Genomic DNA, 21343 nt, shown 5'->3' with positions numbered 1-21343 from the left:
TGAATGTATCTGTAACTCTGAGAGTGACTGAGGACTTTTTAATTTCATTTTCTTCTGCACATTCTCTCTTTATATCAATTCTCCTTTGCTGTACAGCCTACATTTAAATAAACACCTTAATGAAAATTTTAGGCTCAATACATGGAAAAGTTCTTATACTTATCCCAACAGAAAAACAAATTAAGCAGTAAATAAAAAAAATCCAAGCTAACAGCTAACTTCCTCTGCCACTCTATTATTGAGACTGGAAATACAGAGCACAATACACAGAGATGGCTGTTCATTTTGACCAGCAAAATAAAACAAAAATAAGGAGAAAAATCCTGACACATTCCATCACTCTTCCAATGATGCGCAGCATATTCATGGCTCCCTATGAAGTTTGAGCTGTAAATGCCCAACTGCCCCAAATTTGTCCTTTATTCTGCTAGTAAGGGTCCCTGTTGTACTGCAGGATATTACAGCATTTGCTGTGCATAATCCTGAAATCACCTAGCAAGCAAAATTTCCATTAATATAATTCCTTATTTTAGGTAGCTGTACAATCCTAAAAATTCTAGCTATCCCTCATCTGTTTGCTAGTGGTTACAGTATATCCCTCATCCTAAAGGAGGGAAGATTTCTTCCTGAAGGTTATTACCATAAATATATGTAGCTTAAAATAGGTATGTTTAGTTGGCACACCAACGTGTCTCAAATTTTTATGGGATTTCACCATAAAAGATAAGTCAGAGAGAGATCAGGGAACATCCAAGCATTTGGCTATTTGCAGTCAAGAAAGTCTTTCTGAAAACAGTACAGGTAAATAGAAACAAAGCAAGGAAGGACAGTGCAGTTAAATGCTTTTCACACATGTATTCTCTCCCTCTATTTGTTGGGGAGCCATGTAAAATGAAAAACTAAACAGAAACATTTATAAACAATAATTGATTTGCATTAAAATTTGACATGTTTTGATTATAAAAGTTGAACATATCATCACTTTTCAATAAAGTTGCCAGGCACACTATAAAAGCTTTCTAAATACCTTACATACCTCTGTAGAAAACATTTTGCTTCAATTCCTGTATACTCACATAAATACACACTGCTAGACATGTAAACCAATCATACTGTTTTTATTCCAAATTTAATTTCAATTCATGAATGAAGCAAAACACACTTCTTATTTTAGCCAATGTTAGTAATTATGCTTAGCTCTCACACAACTAAGTAACATTTTTTGCCATGCATCACTTTCTAAAGTTAGAATAGCTCTTGTTAACAGTATCTGCACGCTGTCTAATAGGATTAACTACCTGTTTGTTACTGATACAAGTGCAGGTGGGCAGAAATAACCACTGGAAGCATGTTCAAAACTTCGAGGGGTACTGTCGATTTTGTAACAAAATCCACCATGTCTTTCCCATCCCTTAAAAGAAATGAACATCATTTTATAGATTATTATATAGTTAACAGTCAATCTGTTTGTTAAAGACTTGATTCCCTGCTGTGTTTTCCATCTGATCTGCACTCATGTTCCTGTAGCCCTTTTCTTTCTACCAACACAGTGCGTAGCTGGGCTTGCCGGTGCTCTCTTACTCTACCAGAAGTCGTCACTTCAATCTCACATACTTGTATGTGAACCAAACAAAATTAAGGAACAAGAATGGGAAGTATATTGAAGAAGCAAGATGATTCTGAGCTCAGTTTTCCTTACAGAAGAAGCCCTGATAAAGACAGGGCATCAGAACAAATGAGTTCTCCACACCAGAACCAATATAGAGACAACTATATTTTCCCTGGAAAGCATGCAAGCTATCATGTCTAAATTCTGATCTGAATACAACTAAAGGCCTCACTCAGGATTCAGAGACCAAAATCCATTCCTTACTGAAGACATTACATGTTTTCCAATGACTATATGGAGCTGGATTCTTGGCAGTATATACTAAACTCAATTTAGGTGGCTCAAGGATTTTTAGAAGTGAAAAATAAATCAATGACAGGAGAAAAAAAAAAAGGACAGGTAAGAAGAAAGGGGTAGTAAAGCATTTGGAGTTATAAGATATTGAACAGGTGAACAGGCCAAGCATGGGTCAGCGGTGATGACCTCTTCCTTCTTCTGCAGCAGGAGCTGGGAGAGGACCTGAAGCAGCTTCCTTCCACAAGGGGAGCTGGGATAGGACTCAGAGCAGTTACTACTGGGAAGGGCAGGGAAAAGCTTGTTGATGTCACGTGGCTGACTCAGCCCTTGACACCAGTTGAAAAAGGTGGTAACGTTTTTGATGGGTATGATAAAAAAAGGGGGCAACTTCAAGGTGATCCTTCCCAAACTACATTTGTTTCAATTTGGTACTTTGAATATTGTTTTACTGACTCAGTTTTGGGGATGCCAAACCACTCTGATAGCCATCTCTCTGGCACATTGTAGTAATTCATTACTGATATCTAATACCTGCCTGAAGTGTAAGATAAACACTGCATGTTGGATTCAGTCAAGTCATAAACCAAAAAAAAAAAAAAAAAGAGCGATTACAGGATTACAGCAGTCCCTTTGTCTTCAATTGAAAATTGAAATACATACTCCAAAACACAAGCAGCTTCAGTGCTGGCTTTTCAAACAGCAATACACTCTAGTTATTTATCTTTTCCTCAGCTCTTTTTTTCAAGATGGACTTCCAAATTAAAACAAAAAACACTCATACTCAATGCAGAATTAAAATTATAAATTTTCATGGCTTATCAAATAAGCCAGAATACTGAATCAGTGGTAAGCCTACCTCATTAACCCCAATCTCTGGACGTCAAAAAGACTATACCACCTCTGGTCTGAATTGTGCCTATGTGAGTACATGTATCATGCTTGCTTGGACTTCCTGCTTGAGTGTTTTAAATAAAGAAGAGAATACAGAGATGTTAAACCATCTCCATCTAATCTATCCCAAAAGTGCACAGAAACGGGAACATGTCAGTCCTACTTTCCATGAGGGAGATGCTGCTTCCCAGGGAAGCTCACAAATCAAGCACAGCATATCAAACAAGCATAATATTGAGACAGACACCATCAAGCACAACTTGACAGTCGTGTTAAGAGGAAAATGAGAAAAGGCAGAAATGAATAAGCCCCTTCTTGGTTGTAGTTCAAGAAAATGCATAAGAAGATGCTCCCGAGACCTATTCAGGATCATAATCAAAGCATTACTGAACATTAAGCATATACTCAAGTCCTTCCAAGTCTGAGGAGACAAATTTCATCTTCTAGTTAAGAAATGTGTTTAACTGGTATCAGGAGTATGCAGAGTAACTGACAGAAAACACAGCCTCCTTTTACAGTCATCCCCCTTTGGTACTTGGAAGATTGCTGTAGATGCTGCACATAGCATCCCACATGGCACAAAAATATACAAACAAAAAGAACTATAGTATTGGTTCTATATTTTCAACCAAGAACAGTACCTATGCATTATTCAGAAGTCACATAAAAAAAAGTTGGTTTGTAAATAAGCCATTGATTGGATTGACTAAGAATCCCCCTTATCTCCAAACAAAAGAGCTATGACTTCATTAAGGGAAAAATATGTTTTTACATGAAGAGAATTCTGCACCATCCTGGGATACAATGGGGATCCTGTAGAGCCCTGCAGAACTGAGGGAGACATAGCAACATAGCCTACACCATTACTAGTTACTGCAGTGAGAGAAATGCCGTGCTGACACAGTCCTTCTTTGTTCACACAATATGTTCACGGCCTCTGCATATTTCATTCCTGTTCAAGTGTTTTGGCGTTTTCAGCTGTTCAACAAATTTCCCCTTTTTATTACTCTTGTCTGCCCTCTTTGGCAGAGCACAGGATGTCAGAAATTAAATTAACTGTGGGAAAAGTTGTGGTACAAACAGTCAGAATAACAAATCACCTGGAGCCTACAGCAGTCACCTCAGCACTGTAAGGGAATGCAGATAAGGAGGCAGTGCATGACCCTTCTCTTAAAGCTTCCTTGGTGCCTCAAGACTAGAAGTAAGCTGACACTAATCTTTAACCAAAAAAAAAAAAATTGCGGAGGAACTGCAAGCTGGTATGTTTTTAGTGAGGGCAAGCATAGGTCGAGAAATCCAAACCTGAAGGCTGAACAATTGGACACTAAATGGAAAGATCCACTCCACTAAATGGAAGATAACACTCAATGGAGATAAATATGAAGAGATACACATGGGGAATCACCCCTTCCTTCCTCCTAGACTCCCCGATCCTCTTGTGTAAAGCAGGGACAGCTACCTCAATCTCACCGTGCGGAGTCAGGGTCTAGGAAAGTTAAGTTCTGTGAAAGCATCACCTCAATCAAAAGACCATTCTGACCACTGTTTGCCATTTTTAGAGCTCTGATATCCAATCTCAGACAGGCATGGGCATGTTAGAAAAGCAGGGCAACTGGATGATTAAACATATAGAGCTGCTTCCACGAGGAATAATTGAGTAGACTTGGACCAAAAAAAAGAGAGAGAGAGCGAGAGAAAGAACTTAGGAAGAGTATGACAGAGGTCCACAACACAGCAAAGCAGCACGAACCTGGACGGCTACTTCAGTACAAGACCCAGGGGACAGCAAATGGAGCTAAACTAGCAGGAAATAGGTTCCCCACAGAAGGTGTTTTTTTTTTCCCCCCCTCCATGCAAAGGGAGTAGCAGTGTTATAAATCTCCTCGTTGAGGGATGTTGCAAATGCCAAAAGTTCAAATGAGTTCAAGGGGAAATTGGACAAGCACTTGGAGGGGAAATCCAATGAGGGCTGTTAAATACACAAATCATAATAGACTCAGGAAATTCCCTGACTGGGGAGGTGGGAGAGAAAGAGAACATCGGGCAAGTGCAATACACTTTTGCCCTGTCCTGCTCTTCCCTGAACATCTACTTGCAGCCACTTGAGGAGGCAGAAGAGGGGATTCAATGGACCATTATTCTGAAGAGCTGCACTTCTCTCTGTGAGGTTTCACGGTTCTCAAATAGCAGTTCTCTTTTCAAAAGGACACTTCTCCCCTGCTACAATAGCAAGAAAGATAAATACTCAGTACTGTACTATAATATTTTGATGCATGAATTAAAGCATAGAGGACTGAAGAAAGTCATTAGTATAAATATGGTTTCATACACAATGATTCACAACTCTGCTATCAAGCAGCTCAGAGTTCCACAACCCATTCTAGAACCTGGGTGTAAGGAAAATGCAGAAAAACTGTTTCAGATGAAAATGCTGAAAAACTATTAAGGGGAAAACTGCATAAAGAACCTGACCTCTACTACAAAACATCTATTCTCATTAACAGCCTATTAGGAAAAAAAGAATAGTTGAACTGCAAAGGAAAAAAAAACAGTGCGTAACATATCATAAATCTCAAGAAGACAGAAAGGGACAAAAAATTCAGATTTCCACAGTAACTTGGATCTGCAATAACTCCAATCTGCAGAAGCACAGAAAATTTCAGAAGGCAGCTTATCTGATGAACAAGTCATAAAATCAATATCATAAGATAAAAGCTCAGTAAGAACAGATAAGACTAGAAAGCTTTATAAAAGTAAACAACTATGCCTGAGGTCAAAGTTCCCTGAAAATCTAGCAGCAATCAAACATGAAAAACACTAAGAGGTTAATGAACTAAAAGATCAAATGTGAGAAATGCCAACCGATATTTTGTGCATTTAAGATAGATCGGCAAAAAAAGAATTAAAAAAAAATCTGGATAAAAGTAAGCTATCCTCGAAAAATTAGGCCAAAAACTAGTTTTCTGTACTAACATTGCTTACAACTGCAGCATCAAGAGCAACACCAAATATATTGAATGGAAAAAGTCTGTCAAGACGAAATGTCTAAAATAAAATGAAACTTTAAATCTACTACCAACTTCTTTTGATGAACTGAATATAATTCAAGGAACTAAATCAAGGTTCAGCATCTTTTTACAGGAAACCTTACAAGCAGAAATTTATCCCAATCAGGGAGGTTGTCATAGCATATCACACTGCTTATGAGCAATGATTGAATTTCCTGAGCATTGTTCTTGTAACATACCAAATGTTTAAGTATGAAACTCCTGGCAACTCACGTTCTTGATGCACTGCACTTTCATTTTGTGGCCAGGAATAAACTTCTTATTACACAAATAATCAAACCTCTTGAGTGATAAAAATACATTGGTCCAAATGAAGAAAACAAAACCACCCTAAAATGTCAAGATTTTAATCTTGAATGAAGTCATGTATGAATCTTCTAACTCCATAATGATCTTTACTGGAAGCCTAATTCAGGCTAATTTCTTATAATTCAATTAAACTGACCATGTTTCTTGATTTTTTTTTTTTTTTGGAGAAAAAGAGAGGCGGTTAAAAAAAGGATATGATGAGCTAAAGGAATAAAGCAAGTTACAGAAGAGAGATGATGGAAAAAAAACAAGAGGCTCACAAAAGTTTTCAAGCTTTTTGAGTAAAATTTTGACAACATAAGTCTACAAGCTCATTTGTCATACCCAATGAGAAGAAAACAAAGGCAATAAAAATGTGTTTAACATGTACTTTTCAGTATTACAAAGGTAAAATCCTGAAGACATATTATAATAGCCGATTTAGATAGCTGTGCTCCTTTCCATTTGTGTTTGAAAGGAAAAGGAAACGCTAATGTATGAGTGGAAGAGTTCATTCTCTGTATCAAAGAAATTGATTGTTTTTCACCCTGACATTCCACTTAAATGTATGAAAACCATGTGTGGGATACGGCATCATATATCAGCCATTATTTGTACAGATGGTGTACAACAGTGTTTTCACTTTTGAACTAAAAAGATATAGGAATTGCTCACAATCACTGACAATGCAACAAGCCCTAAAAGGCATCTTGCAAAAGCTTTTAATTTTGCATTAAATTTTAATTATTGCACTTTTTAGTATTTATTACTCTAAAAACAAGCAAGACAAAAAAAAAGTCAAAAATACCCACTTACCTCTGGACACCTTGAGGACAACTCAGAAGGGACACTATCAATTTCCCCCGCTTTTTTACAAACATAAGAAAATTTGTCTTCACATTTTTTAACTTTCCAACGTCCCTCCTAAGAAAAATAAAAAGTATGTTCTGTATACAAGCATATCCGCATTTACATACATGCACAAAGAGCAGTTATTCTTCCCAATTTAACTCTTTAATAAAGAGATAGACATTTTTTTTTCTCACTCCATTTATTTAACCTTACTTGGCCCACTTAGTTTTGCCAATGCTCTCAGCAGGACTTCTTGAATTAATCATACAGAAGGATTTGTCCCTCTGAATCACTCTTAGGAATGTAAAGCATTTCAACTGACTAAACTTACAGGAATGTTGAAGCACTTAATTTTCAGAATCATGCATTGACTATTTTTTACCTATATTATAGTTCTTTGTAAGATTAACTTTTATATTTGAGCAGCCCTTATTCAAAACATTACAAAATTGTATGGTATAATCTTCAGTTACTGAATACTGTACATATACCAAGAGTAATGCTTAAAGAATTACATCTTGACCCTCCTTTTCCAATACTGTTATACATTCATTTGCCATGTATCCATTTGTTTATACTTGCAAAATGAATAAAATACCGTTTTGTGTAGCTAAAAATACGATTTTACCAAAATCCTATTTTCTGCTTTCAGTGGGACCCCATTTTTCCAGGTCACTGTAAAGTTCTGCCTTCCCATTAGTCAAAACTGTCCGAATAATGACTGCAACCTACACCCACGACTGGAGAGACAATAGAAATGTTTTTTGACACTGTTTTCACACTTTGTCAAAACCTACTTTTTCAAAAAGCTGTCTTGGAATCTATGTGACTCACGTATTAGTGAATTAAGTACTTTAAAGTAAGAAGCTGCTGACAAAATTAAGAGAAAACTGACAGGTGCAATAAATTGTGATGCAAAAGTAGGTAGTGCAAAGTTTATTTGCATGACTCCCAGTCTTACAACACCTGAATGACGTGGGGTCAATCTGCTCCATCTGCTGCCAGCATTTATTGTTTTATATAAATCCAGATTACTACTTGTTTTTGAAAGAGGCTGCATAAAACATGTAAGTATTGAGACTGACATAAAACTGGCTCAGCTAGCACAGTTTTTCAAAGCACAAATTTAAAGCTTTAAGGGATGAATCTCACAATATATATAATACATACTACTCATTTTAAATCACTTTATTAAAATGCCTACTGATATTTGTAGCTTATGCATGTAACTTTTTTCTATCGATAAGTTCAAAATCTATTATTAATTTTCAGTGCATCAGCATTGCAAGTTGTATAGGTCTCTAAAGCCTACACTGCATTTGTGACTACTTGATTATATTAGACATCAAATGACAAAAGCTTTAAAAGTATGCACAGTGAGAAAACAAATTATTATAAGTAAAATAATAGTGATGGTCTTATTCTTTCAATAAGAAAAGGAAACTTACTGATCCTTGTGCTGAAACACAGAACTGCCCAGTTCTTTGAAAGATATTTGGTTCTTGGTTGTGCCAGTTTGAGAATTTCACCGGGGTGCTATCAGACCACTGAAAGACAACTGGGCTGCTGTTACTGTATAATCCAATCCACGTTTCAGTCACATTTTCTAGAAGAGAATGAGATTTTATATTTTAACAATGAAAAAATAGTTCCCATTGTTTTGATAACATCACATCATTGTTAACAATTATTCCCAGGATTTCAGTCAAAATTACCTTCTTTCAGGAAAAATCATTAAATTGCATGAATTTTAGGACAGCTTAAGAGATAATGCTCTGTTGCCCTCTGTTGTTTCAAAGGTAAATAAATATGTGATAAAAGGCTTTGAAAGCCTCCTCGTCTGGCAGGAAGAAGTCAGGACAGTGGAGAGGATGGTGGTGAAGGGGGAAAATGCCCTGTTAATGCAGTATAATGTACTGTCCTGCATCCACAGGAGGATCCACAGCTTAGAGGATAGTTTGGCTGATAAAACATGTCACTATGCCCCATGCTCAGCAAAGTTTAAAGTCATGGCCAAAATATGAAGCTCTGCCAAAACGATGTCGTCAGCTGGCACAAAATATTTACACCCTTTTGCTGTTGGTATGGCGGAAAAACTCTCAGTATTGCAGCACCAGCAAGACAGCTTTTATTCATTAAGTTTTTAGTGTAATTATATTACCTCTTCAGACAATGTGGACTAGCAGAACTACTTCTTTGATACACCCTGTGCCCGTCAAAGGACATTCTGCCAAAATAGCAGCAGCAGTAAAAATTTTTAGGTTTTGCAATTAGGTAAGGACAACTTCCGAAGCAAAAGACACAGTTGTTGCTTTAAAGCACAATTCTGGCATAAATACGCTCACTGGATATTTCACAAGAGTTTGCAGGAAAACAGCCAATAACATGGAAAGGCAAAAGCTAAATAGTTGAGGGCTTATGAAGAGGCATACGAGGGCTTTGGGAAAACTGTCTGTTTTACTGTGGAGCTCTGACTTTTGCTATAACCACTGACTGTATCACTTGCCATGCCTCCAATGCTAATGTCACACAATCCAAATAAAGTGTGACCAGCAGCCCTATGTATTGGGGTTACTCGTTAAACATCGCATCAAGCACGGAGCTCTTTGTTGTGTTCCAATACATTTCCTTTGTTTACTTGTTTATTTTTTAATTTTGTTTTTATTATAACTAAATTCATTAGCATAGCTGAACTATAATATTTAAGGATGCTAGACAGAGAAAATATTGTGTTTTCCTTTTTTTAAATGTATTATTTAATGTTAATGTTATATAGCCAACAATGTTAATACAGTTACTTGTTAAATAACAACCTAGAAGTGCATCACAGAATACTTCAAGATAACTAGGCAGTTTAATTCCCAGACTCACCACGTTTAAGCAAGTTAAGGAGCAACTCTGCATCTGCCATGGAGGATATACTGATGAGCCTGCTATTGTCACTCTGGCAGGAGAAAAAAGCATCGCTCCAGCTCTTCTCCTCTTTACGAAGTCTGTAGCAGTTGCGATTATATGGATACCAGCCAGCATCACAACGAGTAGCATAGTACTTCCACGTATCTTTGAATTTTTTTAAGTATAAAAGGTTAGAGTAAATCACACAAAATTGCCAAGATTATGTTATGTTCATAATGTATTCAGAGCTTTTTTCTTATTTACAAAAACTGAAAACAAAAGTCATCCAAGATGACTTAAGGAGGACAAAACACACATCCCATGGAATGCCATCTGCAGATGAAACTGAAGTTTCTCCCACTTAGTTTATGACTCAACCATTTGGGCTGTTGTACTGTAACAACAGAACTGTTACCCAGTTTAACACATGTTGTACTTCCCCTATTATGTTTGGACCTGATGCAGAAACTCCAGAAGCCCTTTCAGATGCTTTAGCTGAAAAGTTTTTTTGGTAAGCCCCTTTCTGTTATCTGAAGCAAGCAGAGAAACTTTATTTATCAGGAAAAAGTTGAACCTGTGTGACCTACGCCTATCAAAAATGAAAATTAATATTCTAATAAACAGAATCTTATGTTTAAGTTTCTCCCAGAATGAGAATCTGAGGCATTTTATATACTATATCTCCTGCACACACTATATATATGTGCTTTAAAAAAATGCACAATGAATTTTTAACATGTGAAAAGTGCAGCATACCATAAAAATAATTGCAAATCTAGAGTTGCATTTATAAAACTTTCTTCTCTATGGACAATTGCTTAATTCTACTTTGAGCTGAAAAACTCCCTTTAAACTCAGAAGTGTGGATCCACGATTATATACTGAAAATGAATTAGGTAAGTTGTTTTATTCATGGAAAAAACCACATAAATGCCATGTATATTAGAATGATTTGGCAGTTGTGAGATCCTCAGCATGTTTTCCAGGATTGCATTTGAACAGAAAAAAGTACTAAAAGTACTAAAAGTAAAAAGTACAGCTAAGGTACATTGCATTCGACTTAAAAGTAGCAAACCCATACCCTCACTCCAGCTAAGACTCTGCTCTGAAAACTGCATATACAATGTATACTTCATATGTATATGTTCTTCCATGCCCACAAGTAGAATACCATTGAAGTACATTACCACCAAGGGACTTACCCAATGTTTCATGCTGTGTCTTATTTAAATATTTTTTGCATACAAAGGGCAATCCAGATTCACATAAATAACTTTGCCAGCTGTACTTCAGCTTTGAATTTATCACTGCACAATGTTTTTCACTAAAGGCGGCATCAGAGATATCTGCAAACACATGTTTGAGAAGCACATAATTACACAAATTCACTGCTTATTTGTAAAGTTGTGCTATAATACTTCCCACATCTTATTGAATGACTAAATATCCCCATGCATCCAAATTACAGCCATTTTACACCAACTGACCAAAACTATATAGGGGTAGAACCGGCCAGGTGACTGAGCGTGGCTTATACATGTGTATCAGTCTTTCCTTGGCTGCTCTTATCACGCAAGTAGCTAAAATAAGTGCTCATGTTAAGGTATATGCACTGGTGACCACACCCAAATATGCAGCACACCAAGTCACGAAGCTCACGTTAATGCAAACAAATTAAAATGCCTTCCCTCCACAAGATTAATTAAAGCATAGCTTTTAACTATGCAACTGGAACGTTAAAAGCCACAATTATAAGTCAATAACAGAAGGGCCAAATCTTTAATATTTGGCACAGCTGCATCTCAACTGATGCCCCAATCCTAGCAAGGGCTCAGTTCATGGGAATGATAAATACTTCTACAAAAAGAGGCACTCCAGTTCACTTGGTTCACTTCTCAAGTGTGGCTGCAGGAGCAGCACTCTTGTATCTAAGCTGCAGTTACAGAGAGCATATAATTACACTGCTATAACTTATCCAAGAGGAACATCAAGTACTTGCTCTCCAGTTCACAAACACTAATGGTGCTCCATCTGACCACTGCCAGCCAGCATCTTCCTCCAGCTCATTCAGGCCTGTCCACAGCACAACGTCTGTGGCGTTTAACTGCCCTGAAAGAGAGAAAAGGAACAAAACCCCTTCAAAAACTACACATTACACAGACCTTGCCACACAAGCTGCTGCTGACCTTAGCAGTAAAATCTCTAAAAACAGCTGCATAAATGCCAGCCTGTTTTAGGCTTTTATGAGATGTAAAGCGAATGACTGTTAGTCTTTTTACAACCCATAGGCATGTCAAAAACTTAACGATATCATTTTAAACACTTCCTGTTTTCTCGGATCCTGTAATTGAAAATAGACAATAAGGGGAAGCAATGTGAAAGAAGAGACATTGAAACCTGAAGTAGCCTTTACAACATAATTCTATAACGCCTTCTGTTAACTTCGTGCTCTTCACTCACACTGAAGCATATCTGAAAAAAATGCTATCAGAAGATTAAGCAAAATTTGTAAGAAACTTTCTTTACAGGAAAATTTCAGAGAGCTTATCAAAGAAGGATATTGTCATATTCCCATGCAGGAAACTTGCTTTAAGCCTGTTGGAGAGTTCCAGTTATTGCTTACAAGGGAAGTTAGAAGAGGATAACATTTGGATATTATGGTAGATGATAAAAACCAACTTTATGGTAGATGGCAAAGAAAGAAAATGTTTGTGCAGTTCTTCAAACAAACGTGCTTCATAACTTCTGCTATGAGAAAAAAATAGGAATCACTGTTGAGATGGGACTACACATAACCCATACCACCAGTTCTGAACATCAAATATTCTCCAGCTGAATCAGTCAAGCACGTCCTTGAACCAAGTGTTAGTGCTACAAAATCTCTACTCACTGCTTAAGTCGCTTATATAGTTCTGTTCTTCGACATCCAGTATGCTCAGCAGATCTCCTCCTTGCATCTGGCACACGGCCCGTGCTTCGCTCCAGGAGAGAGTGGACTGCAGATTGAACTGGTAGCAGACGTGTGTGTCAGGGTTCTTCTTCCAAAAGACGTCACAGCCACTCTCTGCTCCAAAACAGATTAATTACTAACAGCACATACTACCATCAGAAATATAATGCCTATATCATTTAGTTCATTAATGACAGCAAAATCAAAATGGAAACATGTTTATGAACTCCTTTAAAGTTCCTCCGTTAAAGTATATGTGGAAATAGGACACTAGCTATTGAATAAAAATCCGCTCAATTTTTCATATGGTTGATAAATACTCTGTAGCTGATCTGCAGCTGGTGGCAATTTTTACAGCTCTCATGAAGCCAAGAAACTCACGTATAAATTTATACCAGCTGATCATTTGTTTCTAAAGCTCTATTTGGAAACATCCACACCATGAACACCTCACCCACCTTACAGAGCAGCAGTCATCTATATCTACTACTCAATACTTACTACAATTACATAATACAATGAAAGCTAAAAATACCATCCTTTATTAAGGTTGTCCAGAAATTCATTTTATAAACTCATGTTTTCAGCTGTTTTTAACATGCTTTGCAATGGAGATCTGAAATACTCCATGAGCTGACTCCATGGGAAGCCGTGGACTAAACTCCTTTGAAAACTACAACAACCTATTTTTAATAATTAATATTCAAAAGGATTATATGCCCAAAAATCTTTCAAATAGCAAATACTTTAAAAGCTATTGCTTTCAAATATTTTAGGTCCAAAATGCAAGCATGGTAGTAAAAGTAAAGTAAAAGATCATATAGTCAAAAGCAGAATCCAGTTTTGCAGAAGCACTCTCTTACTTCACATGCTTCAGAGAAGTTTCTATAGATTACTGGGACAGAAAGAGATACAGGCGGTATAGCTGCAGGGTAAGGTCACCAGCCTGCGCAAAACACCAGCACTTCACATGCTTTTTCTCACTCTGTGTAGTTTTGCTCTTGGGATCAGGTCTTAGATCTCCAAAGGCCAAACATGCTGAATTATGATAAAGTCTGCCTTGAGGTTTGTTAGAGACACAATCCCCTCTAATGGGAAGTAATCTTGTAATCCAAAAGAGCACATACTCCTAGAATTATTAACAAAGGTCAAAGATACTCTTACTTAAGAAAAAGACAATAAGCAAAACCTACCAGCATTTGGGCAAAACCCCCATTTTTCATCTTGCTCATAATGACTTGTTGTGGCACACCAGTCAAATTCTTTTCCATCTCTTGTACATTCATAATACCACTTGTTGTTATACTTAAATGGAAAAAGGCATGGAAAACCAAAAGAATTTCCCAGCAATGTATATGTTTCTGTAATAAATGAAATGCAGAGATTAGAAGAATACATTCCTGAGATTTTTTGTCTCACATAATTTTTGTTTTTAACAGTGACAATAAAAACAAAATGTCTCTTTCACTGTTATTTGCTGATTTTCACTTAGACTTGATCTCACAGCATTATTACAATTACTAGCAGCTCAGCTTCATTGAACTGAATTCTGAAATAGGTTTAAGAAATTTGTCCTCACCAAAAAAGGCACAGTCACATGCCTTACTACAGTAAGAAAAATATATATATATACAATACCTGCATTTATATTTGAGAATAACTACATAAAATGATAGAAGAATCAGAATATGCTTAAATGCAGGTTCTGTTTTTGATTTGTAACTCCAGTATGACAAATACATAATTTAGCAGGATTTGCCCTGTTCCTCCCACTCTTTTTAATGATTTTTTAATGATTTTTCCATTCTCTTTGTTATTCTATGGGAAAGAAAATGTTAAAGACATAGTAATAGTTTTTTTCAAATAAGTTTTTGTATCATGGATAATATAATCTAGCTAAAGAGTAGCTGATGTTACATACCTTTGTTGTTACATCAATCAATGACTATAAATGCTTTAATTCACTAAATACCTCCTTAACCTCAAAGCACTAGCTCCTAGGAGAGGTTAAAGAACCACAATCACACTTAGACTGAAACTGTTTGCCAAAGATCCCGTTCTGATAGCCTAAAGATCAAAGTCCTTTGACTACAGGACATATTGCCAGTGTTCAAGAGGCTTCCACAGTTAACGGCTCTCTGTGCAGACACATAAAAAAAATCAGTTTATACACTGCACAACTCCTTCAAAGCCTTCCAATACTCATACATGACAAGAAGAGCAGAGGTTGAAAAAAAATGCCAGGATTGCATCTCCTTGTCTGCTACCAGGTGTGCAAAGCATGACCCCAGTCCTAGCAGGAGACTAAACTCGATGGCTACAGTCCTCTCTCCATAGTTAAATATTGTTTGTTCTTGAGAATAGAAATCCCAATCCCCATCTTCGTAGGCTGGCTTCTGTTCACATACACATATGCTAGGGGAGGAGGGAAACAGAAACTGGATGTGAAACAGACTTTGCCAGTGCAGTTAGGTACTTTGGTCCTGGAAGGTTAGTTGAAGGGTCTGCCTGCAGCTGAGCCTCTCTCCAAGATCCCTCCTGCAGTACTAGGAATAAACCAGGTCTGCTTTCATCTCGCTCTGTTTTGTCAGTTTAAAGGCTTTTTGTCATTTTAAAAACCTTATTTCTTAGGTTTAAATTCCACTAGGATTTAGAGAAATGGTCAGATGCTATAGTGTTTTTACAGTTATCAGAGCTCAAAAAAAAAAAAGAAAGAAAAAAGAAAGAAAAAGAAGGAGACTACTTTAGCAGAGGCCAAGGACAGCTACACATTTCAGTGGAAACCACAGAGGCCAGAGCTTTGCAACCCAAAGAGCCAACTCATGTGGGTAGAGTCAACAGCTCCAGTCTGAGATGGGTTGTGCAAATGTAAGGTCTTTCCCTCTAAAGAAATGCTGAAGGAGAGACTGAACCAAAGGTCAAGGTACAGTGCAGCTGTGTTTCTGTTCATGGTAAACAGGTTTATCTCAGTCCTTATACCTGGAAACTTGCTAAGGTATGCTGGTCTTCAGGAAAAATCCTACCCCCTCGCTAGTTCTATGCTACAATTAATCAAAAGTGTGATCTCTGCCCCGAGTTTGTCATGTTCAGAGTCCAGGCTTTGAATGTTGCAAATGTAGCATTTAGTTAATAATGCCTGTTGGAATGTCAGGTTGATTTTCAGTGATTTGAATTCCAAATTTTTCTTTTTCCTTGGGTCTGTTTTACTATGAAAGTTGCAGGACAGGCAATGACGTATTAGCTCAGCTTCTTGTTCTATAGAGAATTTGAAGGAGGCATTTCCCGATTTGCAAGTAAACAGGTACATTTCTTGTGTCCAGATAATAGAAGAATATACTCTGTAAAGGGTTTTTCTCCTTTTAATTACTGACATATAAAAAAGAAGAAATTCAGAGTCTCGAACCACAATACAGACTGAAAGTGACTGAAACCATCTGAACTTGCTTGAAAAAAACTTTGGAAACTGTTCCTATATAGATTTATATGACGACCTTTTATTTTTACCTTGAAACGGATGTTCACAAAGGTCTTCACCAAGGGACATGTACTGCTTCCATTGATGATTTGATTTCCTTTTTGCCACAATGCGTTTGCTGTTTTCAACAGCTAACTTGTACCCTGATACTCCAACTAGTGCTCTTCCATGGCAGTACCACCACAGTGAATAGTGAGTTGAATCACACTCGAGCATACTTAACAGCTCTTCTGGCCTATTGATGTTCAGTCCTAGGCAAGTACTTCTGCCTATGTTGAAAAGCCGACGATTAGATACCCATTTCCAAAGCATATATTTTGAGAGTTGATCACAGTCTTCTAGAACAAGGCCAGATGTATCTGCTTTAATACACAGGTTGGAGTCTTCACTTTGGATAATAAATATCCCTTTATCTGCAGAGGAATAAAAGACTTTCAGTTTGTATAATTTTGCATATATTATTTTGGAGACACAAATGTTTTAGTTGGGCCACTCATCAAGAATGATGAAAACATCTATCGAAATAACCGGCACTTCAAAAATAAGAACACATGCCTAAGTTTGTGCTGGCCATGCTTCACTGCCCATTGCATACTAGTGAATTTATTTTTAAAGCACACATATTGAAGTAATTAATGATTTTTAGTATGCACATGGAACACTTTGAAAGTTCTAAGATCAGAAAAATAAGACTAGGTAACATTTCTAAAGCTGGATATCCAAAATATGGAGTCCCCAAAAGCATTACCATTAAAAAAAAATGCTCACCAAGAAACATTCAGTAAGGGAGGACACAGGTTCAAGTATTACAGCAAGTCCAGCAGAAGTGATACTGTACATGGTAAAATAATTTTCTGCAGAAAGGGAAGGGAGTATGATTGCAATTAAAGGCAAAGCCAAAAGTTTAAGGCTGAAATTATTATACTCTGTCATATTCATTTTTCACTCTCTGCAACTCTAGAGGCAGAAAACTTACTTTGCATTGTAAATAAGACCAAAAAAAAAAAAAAAAAAAAAAAAAAGGAGATAGAGTAGGATTTATCTCAGTCATGAGACGTAGTGGTACAGGGTCCAAGTCTTGACTATTGGCTACATATTTACATCCCTACATGACTATCCTGGGCCACACCAGATGTCTGAGGGTCTAGCCTGACATTTCGGTTTTCTTGGAGCTATATAGAACTTCACTTAACTACGTGACATCACACTGTAAGCATGTGAACAAAAGTCAGCTGTGTTAATGTCTTGCGAGCAAATGTTTATTGAGAACATACACTGAAAAATGAGAATATTTGAAGAACTGGAAATTGGCAAAAGATGAGCCTGTATCAGCTTAGTGATATCCTTGAGCCCAAAATCCTGGGGTAGTTAACCCATGCAGCTCCTCTCCCAAGGTAGCCAAGAAATTTTCTGCCTCATAACATTACTTGTTGAACACCTGAGTAGCATTTTCATTTTGCCTTGAAATTTTACAATGAGGATTTCTCCTCATGTGCTATCTGTTGCAATTCATTAATCCTAGCATCCTGAAGCAGTAATTAATCATAATTATTATAATTATCAAAGGCTCACATCTAGAGTATGAGATGCAGAGATTCCGGGTCTGGTGCACCTACAGTTAGGCATAGCATCAAAAATGAAGACTTTCCAGCCACAGCAGGACAGTGCCATGTAGCACAGATGGGAGACTGGCATTTCCCAAGCATCTCTGAGCTGCCTTGCACTAGGCTCTTCACTGATGGAGCACAGCAAGAGGCCTTTCCTGTGCTCCAGCAGCCCATCCTATTCCTGAAGCTTTGTGTCTGAACTCAGTGAAAAAAAAACCTGATCAAGTGTTGTGCCAGACACCCTGCCGGGGCTTCACTTTCGAGTTTTCTTTGAAGTTGTACGGTCAGTGCTGGCTTCCGTCTTCTGAGCCCACCCAGTCCCCCATGGGCACTGCTGGGATGCTTGATATCTACAGCTTACAGGGGCAGAAAAGAGTTTTGCCTCTCATGATAGAGAAGATCTTTCCCTGTTACGGCACTGAAGGCAGCTCCTTCAGCAGTCTCTTGGCTGACCAACAAAGGTCAACCAAGGCAGCTTATTTCCTAAATGAGAGGAAGCTGGGGTGTCATTAGCACTGATTAGTACGTTAATTCAGTGTGGTTTGGAGATTCATAGTTGAAGTTCTCACACAGATGTTGAAAAGAATAGTCCTCCTCTCAACGAGCTTCCAGTCAGCAGATCCCAGCCTGTCCCTACTCTGCCATACCGCACACAGCTGCGCCAGAAATGGGATTTTCCACCCTGAATACACAGTAGCATTGGGATATCCCTATCTATAAGGCTTTTAAGAACTGTAATGGGTGCTGAGGAAACATAAGGGTCTTAGAAAGACTATGCAAACAACCAAGACGGAGGGTGCACGTAGCAGCCCGCTTTCCTTTGACACTCATGGGCAACTTTATGCCAAGGATGGCCAGACCAGAGCTCCCGAGTCACAGAGTCCCATTTCAAATGTGGCTTCAGTTTCCCAGCCACTCTCCAGCTGTACAAGGTGGCCAGCAGGAAGGCAGTGCTGGCATAAGGATGTCACGAGGCCTGAGGACTCTCTCCCATATTGACTTTTATAGATACCTCCTGGCAGCATCGAGGACTCCTGCACCAAAAAACTGGTGGCAAAGAGCTCCTAGGGGTGGCTCACAAGCCCAAGGCAAAAAGGCACATCCTGCACTTTAGCCCCTGCCAGGATTTAGGGATCCCTCTGGAAGGAAGGGTGTTCCTAGCACCTAAGCATGCTCTGTATAAGGAAAGGTCACCAAAACCGAGGATCCAAAAACACAGCCCCACTCAACCACAAATAGGGAGCGATGGTGAAGGAGCCCCTCCAAGTTCCTGTTTACTTGGGTTCAGCACCGCCAGCGATGACCAAGAAATGTTTGCCAAAGCCAGGAGCAGGGCTATGTGCCTTTCCTTCCCTCTCACCTCTCACCTCCCACTTCCTCCCCCACCACCACCCCCCCCCCCAAAAAAAAAAAAAAAAAGGTAACGGGAATTGCTTATGGGGTAAGGAAAAAAAAATAGCTGCAACTTATCAGGAACGGGGAAAACCCCTCTGAATTCCCTCCAGGCAAAGAGAAGTGACAGACACTGCGAGGTCTCCCGAAAGCCGGGAAGAAAACGGAGCCAGACGAATTCCCTGCGAGGCTCTCCAGGCTCAGGCGCCCCTCGCCCGCGCCCCGCGCAGCCCCGCGGCTCCCCGGCGCGCGCAGCCCGGCCCCCGCGGCCTCACTCACTCCGCAGGGCGGGCAGCTCGTCGCGGCTGAGGGCAGCGGCCCCCCGCACCGGGCCGCGGCCACCGAGCAGCAGCAGGCAGCACGCCAGGAGCCGCAGGCGCACGGGCAGCATCGCCGCGGCTCGGCCCGGTTCGGCCCGGTGCGGAGCCCACTTCTCTGCGGGCCGCGGAGCCCGGCCCCGCGCAGGGCGGAGGTGCCGCCCCAGCCGGCGGGGCGGGGAGGAGAGGAGCGCGGAGGAGGCGGCCCCGCGGAGCGGCCCGGGGGCCCCGCGCAGGAACCGCCCGGGGCAGCGGCCGCGGCGGGCGGGGGCGTCGAGCGGCCACAAAAGCTGCTCGGCCCTCGATCCTGATCTGAAAACGCGCTTTGAAACCCCGCGCACGGAGTTGCTTCTACTTTACAAATAGCCAGGAAGTTGCAAAAACAAAACAAAAACAAAACATAACAAAAAATGCCGGAGGTTGCTGAGAGCACAACCCATTTTCTGGTATTTACTTCTATCGCTGGTCTTGCCATTTCTATGTCCATACACTCCATCCCGGTGCTTGGGTTTATCTAGGTCAGTGTGTCAGCTCAAATTGTGTCAAGTTCGGGCATGGAGTGTTAACTCCCTTCTCCTGCTTCCTCCAGTCTTTAAGCTGAATGGTCTCTGTAGCTGCTGCCCTGACTTGGGCCGAGTTTCTTTTGACTGCTACATTGGTAGGAGAAGGAACTGGGAGAGAGAGAGGAGAGCCAAACACTTAGAAATGAGCAGATAAACTGGAAGCTGTTCTCTCAGCAAAACAGATGATAATAATGTGTGGCACAGAAGAACAAGCAGAAAACAGTGTCGAAAAAGGTATTCTGATAGCGGACAGATTTAAAAGACAGCATAGTTGCCTCTATCAAGAAACTGTAATAGTGGGGTTTTTTGTTTGTTTTCCATGGAAGCTGCAAATTTCCAGAAAGGGTCACTTTTAGAGACAGGCTTGTTAATGAGTCATTTTTGAACATCTGGCCATCCCTGAATTGCCTGATTCCCTTCAGGAAGTGTTTGGCGGCAGTTCTGAGTGTGGAGCCCTGGGCCCGCTCCAGACCCTGCAGTGGGGCCCTGCACAGAGACCCTGCTGCATCTACGTTTCTGCATCCAACAACAGAGGTGCCCTGTAAGCAAAGACAAGGCTGCTCTGGGCACTGGGGAAAAACATCACCACACACTGCTCATTTCTGTAAGACCAAAATAAATCGTTCTGGCCATTGATTACTAATAACAAAGATGTCAAAATATCTTTGCAAATATTTTTACTAAATATAAATTACCAGCGTCATTAATTCTGAGTAGTTTTACTTCCTGCTTTCCTTTTTTCCTTTGCTATTCAGATTTTCCTCTTTGACTAAACAGCTCTTTAGTGCCTTGGATCTATTCAACTCTAGCTAAACCAGCTCCCTCCTAGTGCAGCTGCAGCTATGCTGCTCTGTATATTTGCAGCTAAGCTAGACCAACTTTATTACCAGGATAAAATATTTCCTACCTGTATTCAATAGTTTACCTACCTCCTTCAATCTCTGCTTAGCCTTTAAGACATCTATTTTGGCCTTCCTCATCTACTAACTCAGTGCTCACTATGGCCCCATCTACAAATACAAGCCCTCATTAAATTCCGAGTAGTTTCATTTTCTCGCAAACACGTGGCTTTCCCAAGACACGAGCTCACAGAACCAGCATGCTGTGTGCAGCATCTTCACATGCATAATGGCCATCCC

At 39.4% G+C, this 21343-nt stretch overlaps 1 protein-coding gene across 1 annotated transcript in view; it reads right to left on the bottom strand.

Moving 5' to 3' along the window:
- PLA2R1 (phospholipase A2 receptor 1) overlaps positions 1–19715 on the bottom strand; it is a 37983-nt gene extending 18268 nt beyond the window's left edge. Inside the window, exons 1-10 of the mRNA XM_088519465.1 lie at positions 19604–19715; positions 16355–16738; positions 14044–14211; positions 12791–12964; positions 11896–12009; positions 11103–11246; positions 9877–10065; positions 8454–8611; positions 6970–7077; positions 1299–1411 (exon numbers count right to left, since the gene is read on the bottom strand). Of these exons, the coding sequence (XP_088375591.1) occupies positions 1299–1411; positions 6970–7077; positions 8454–8611; positions 9877–10065; positions 11103–11246; positions 11896–12009; positions 12791–12964; positions 14044–14211; positions 16355–16738; positions 19604–19715 (1664 nt within the window). The remainder of the gene's footprint in view (positions 1–1298; positions 1412–6969; positions 7078–8453; positions 8612–9876; positions 10066–11102; positions 11247–11895; positions 12010–12790; positions 12965–14043; positions 14212–16354; positions 16739–19603) is intronic.
- Positions 19716–21343: the final 1628 nt, after the last annotated feature.

Source organism: Tinamus guttatus, unplaced genomic scaffold, assembly GCF_059628265.1.
Source record: "Tinamus guttatus ecotype Peru unplaced genomic scaffold, ASM5962826v1 Tinamus_guttatus_pri_ptg000060l, whole genome shotgun sequence".
NCBI lineage: Eukaryota > Metazoa > Chordata > Aves > Tinamiformes > Tinamidae > Tinamus > Tinamus guttatus.
Note: the sequence above shows the minus strand (reverse complement) of the source record. Positions and strands in the feature narration are given on the sequence as shown.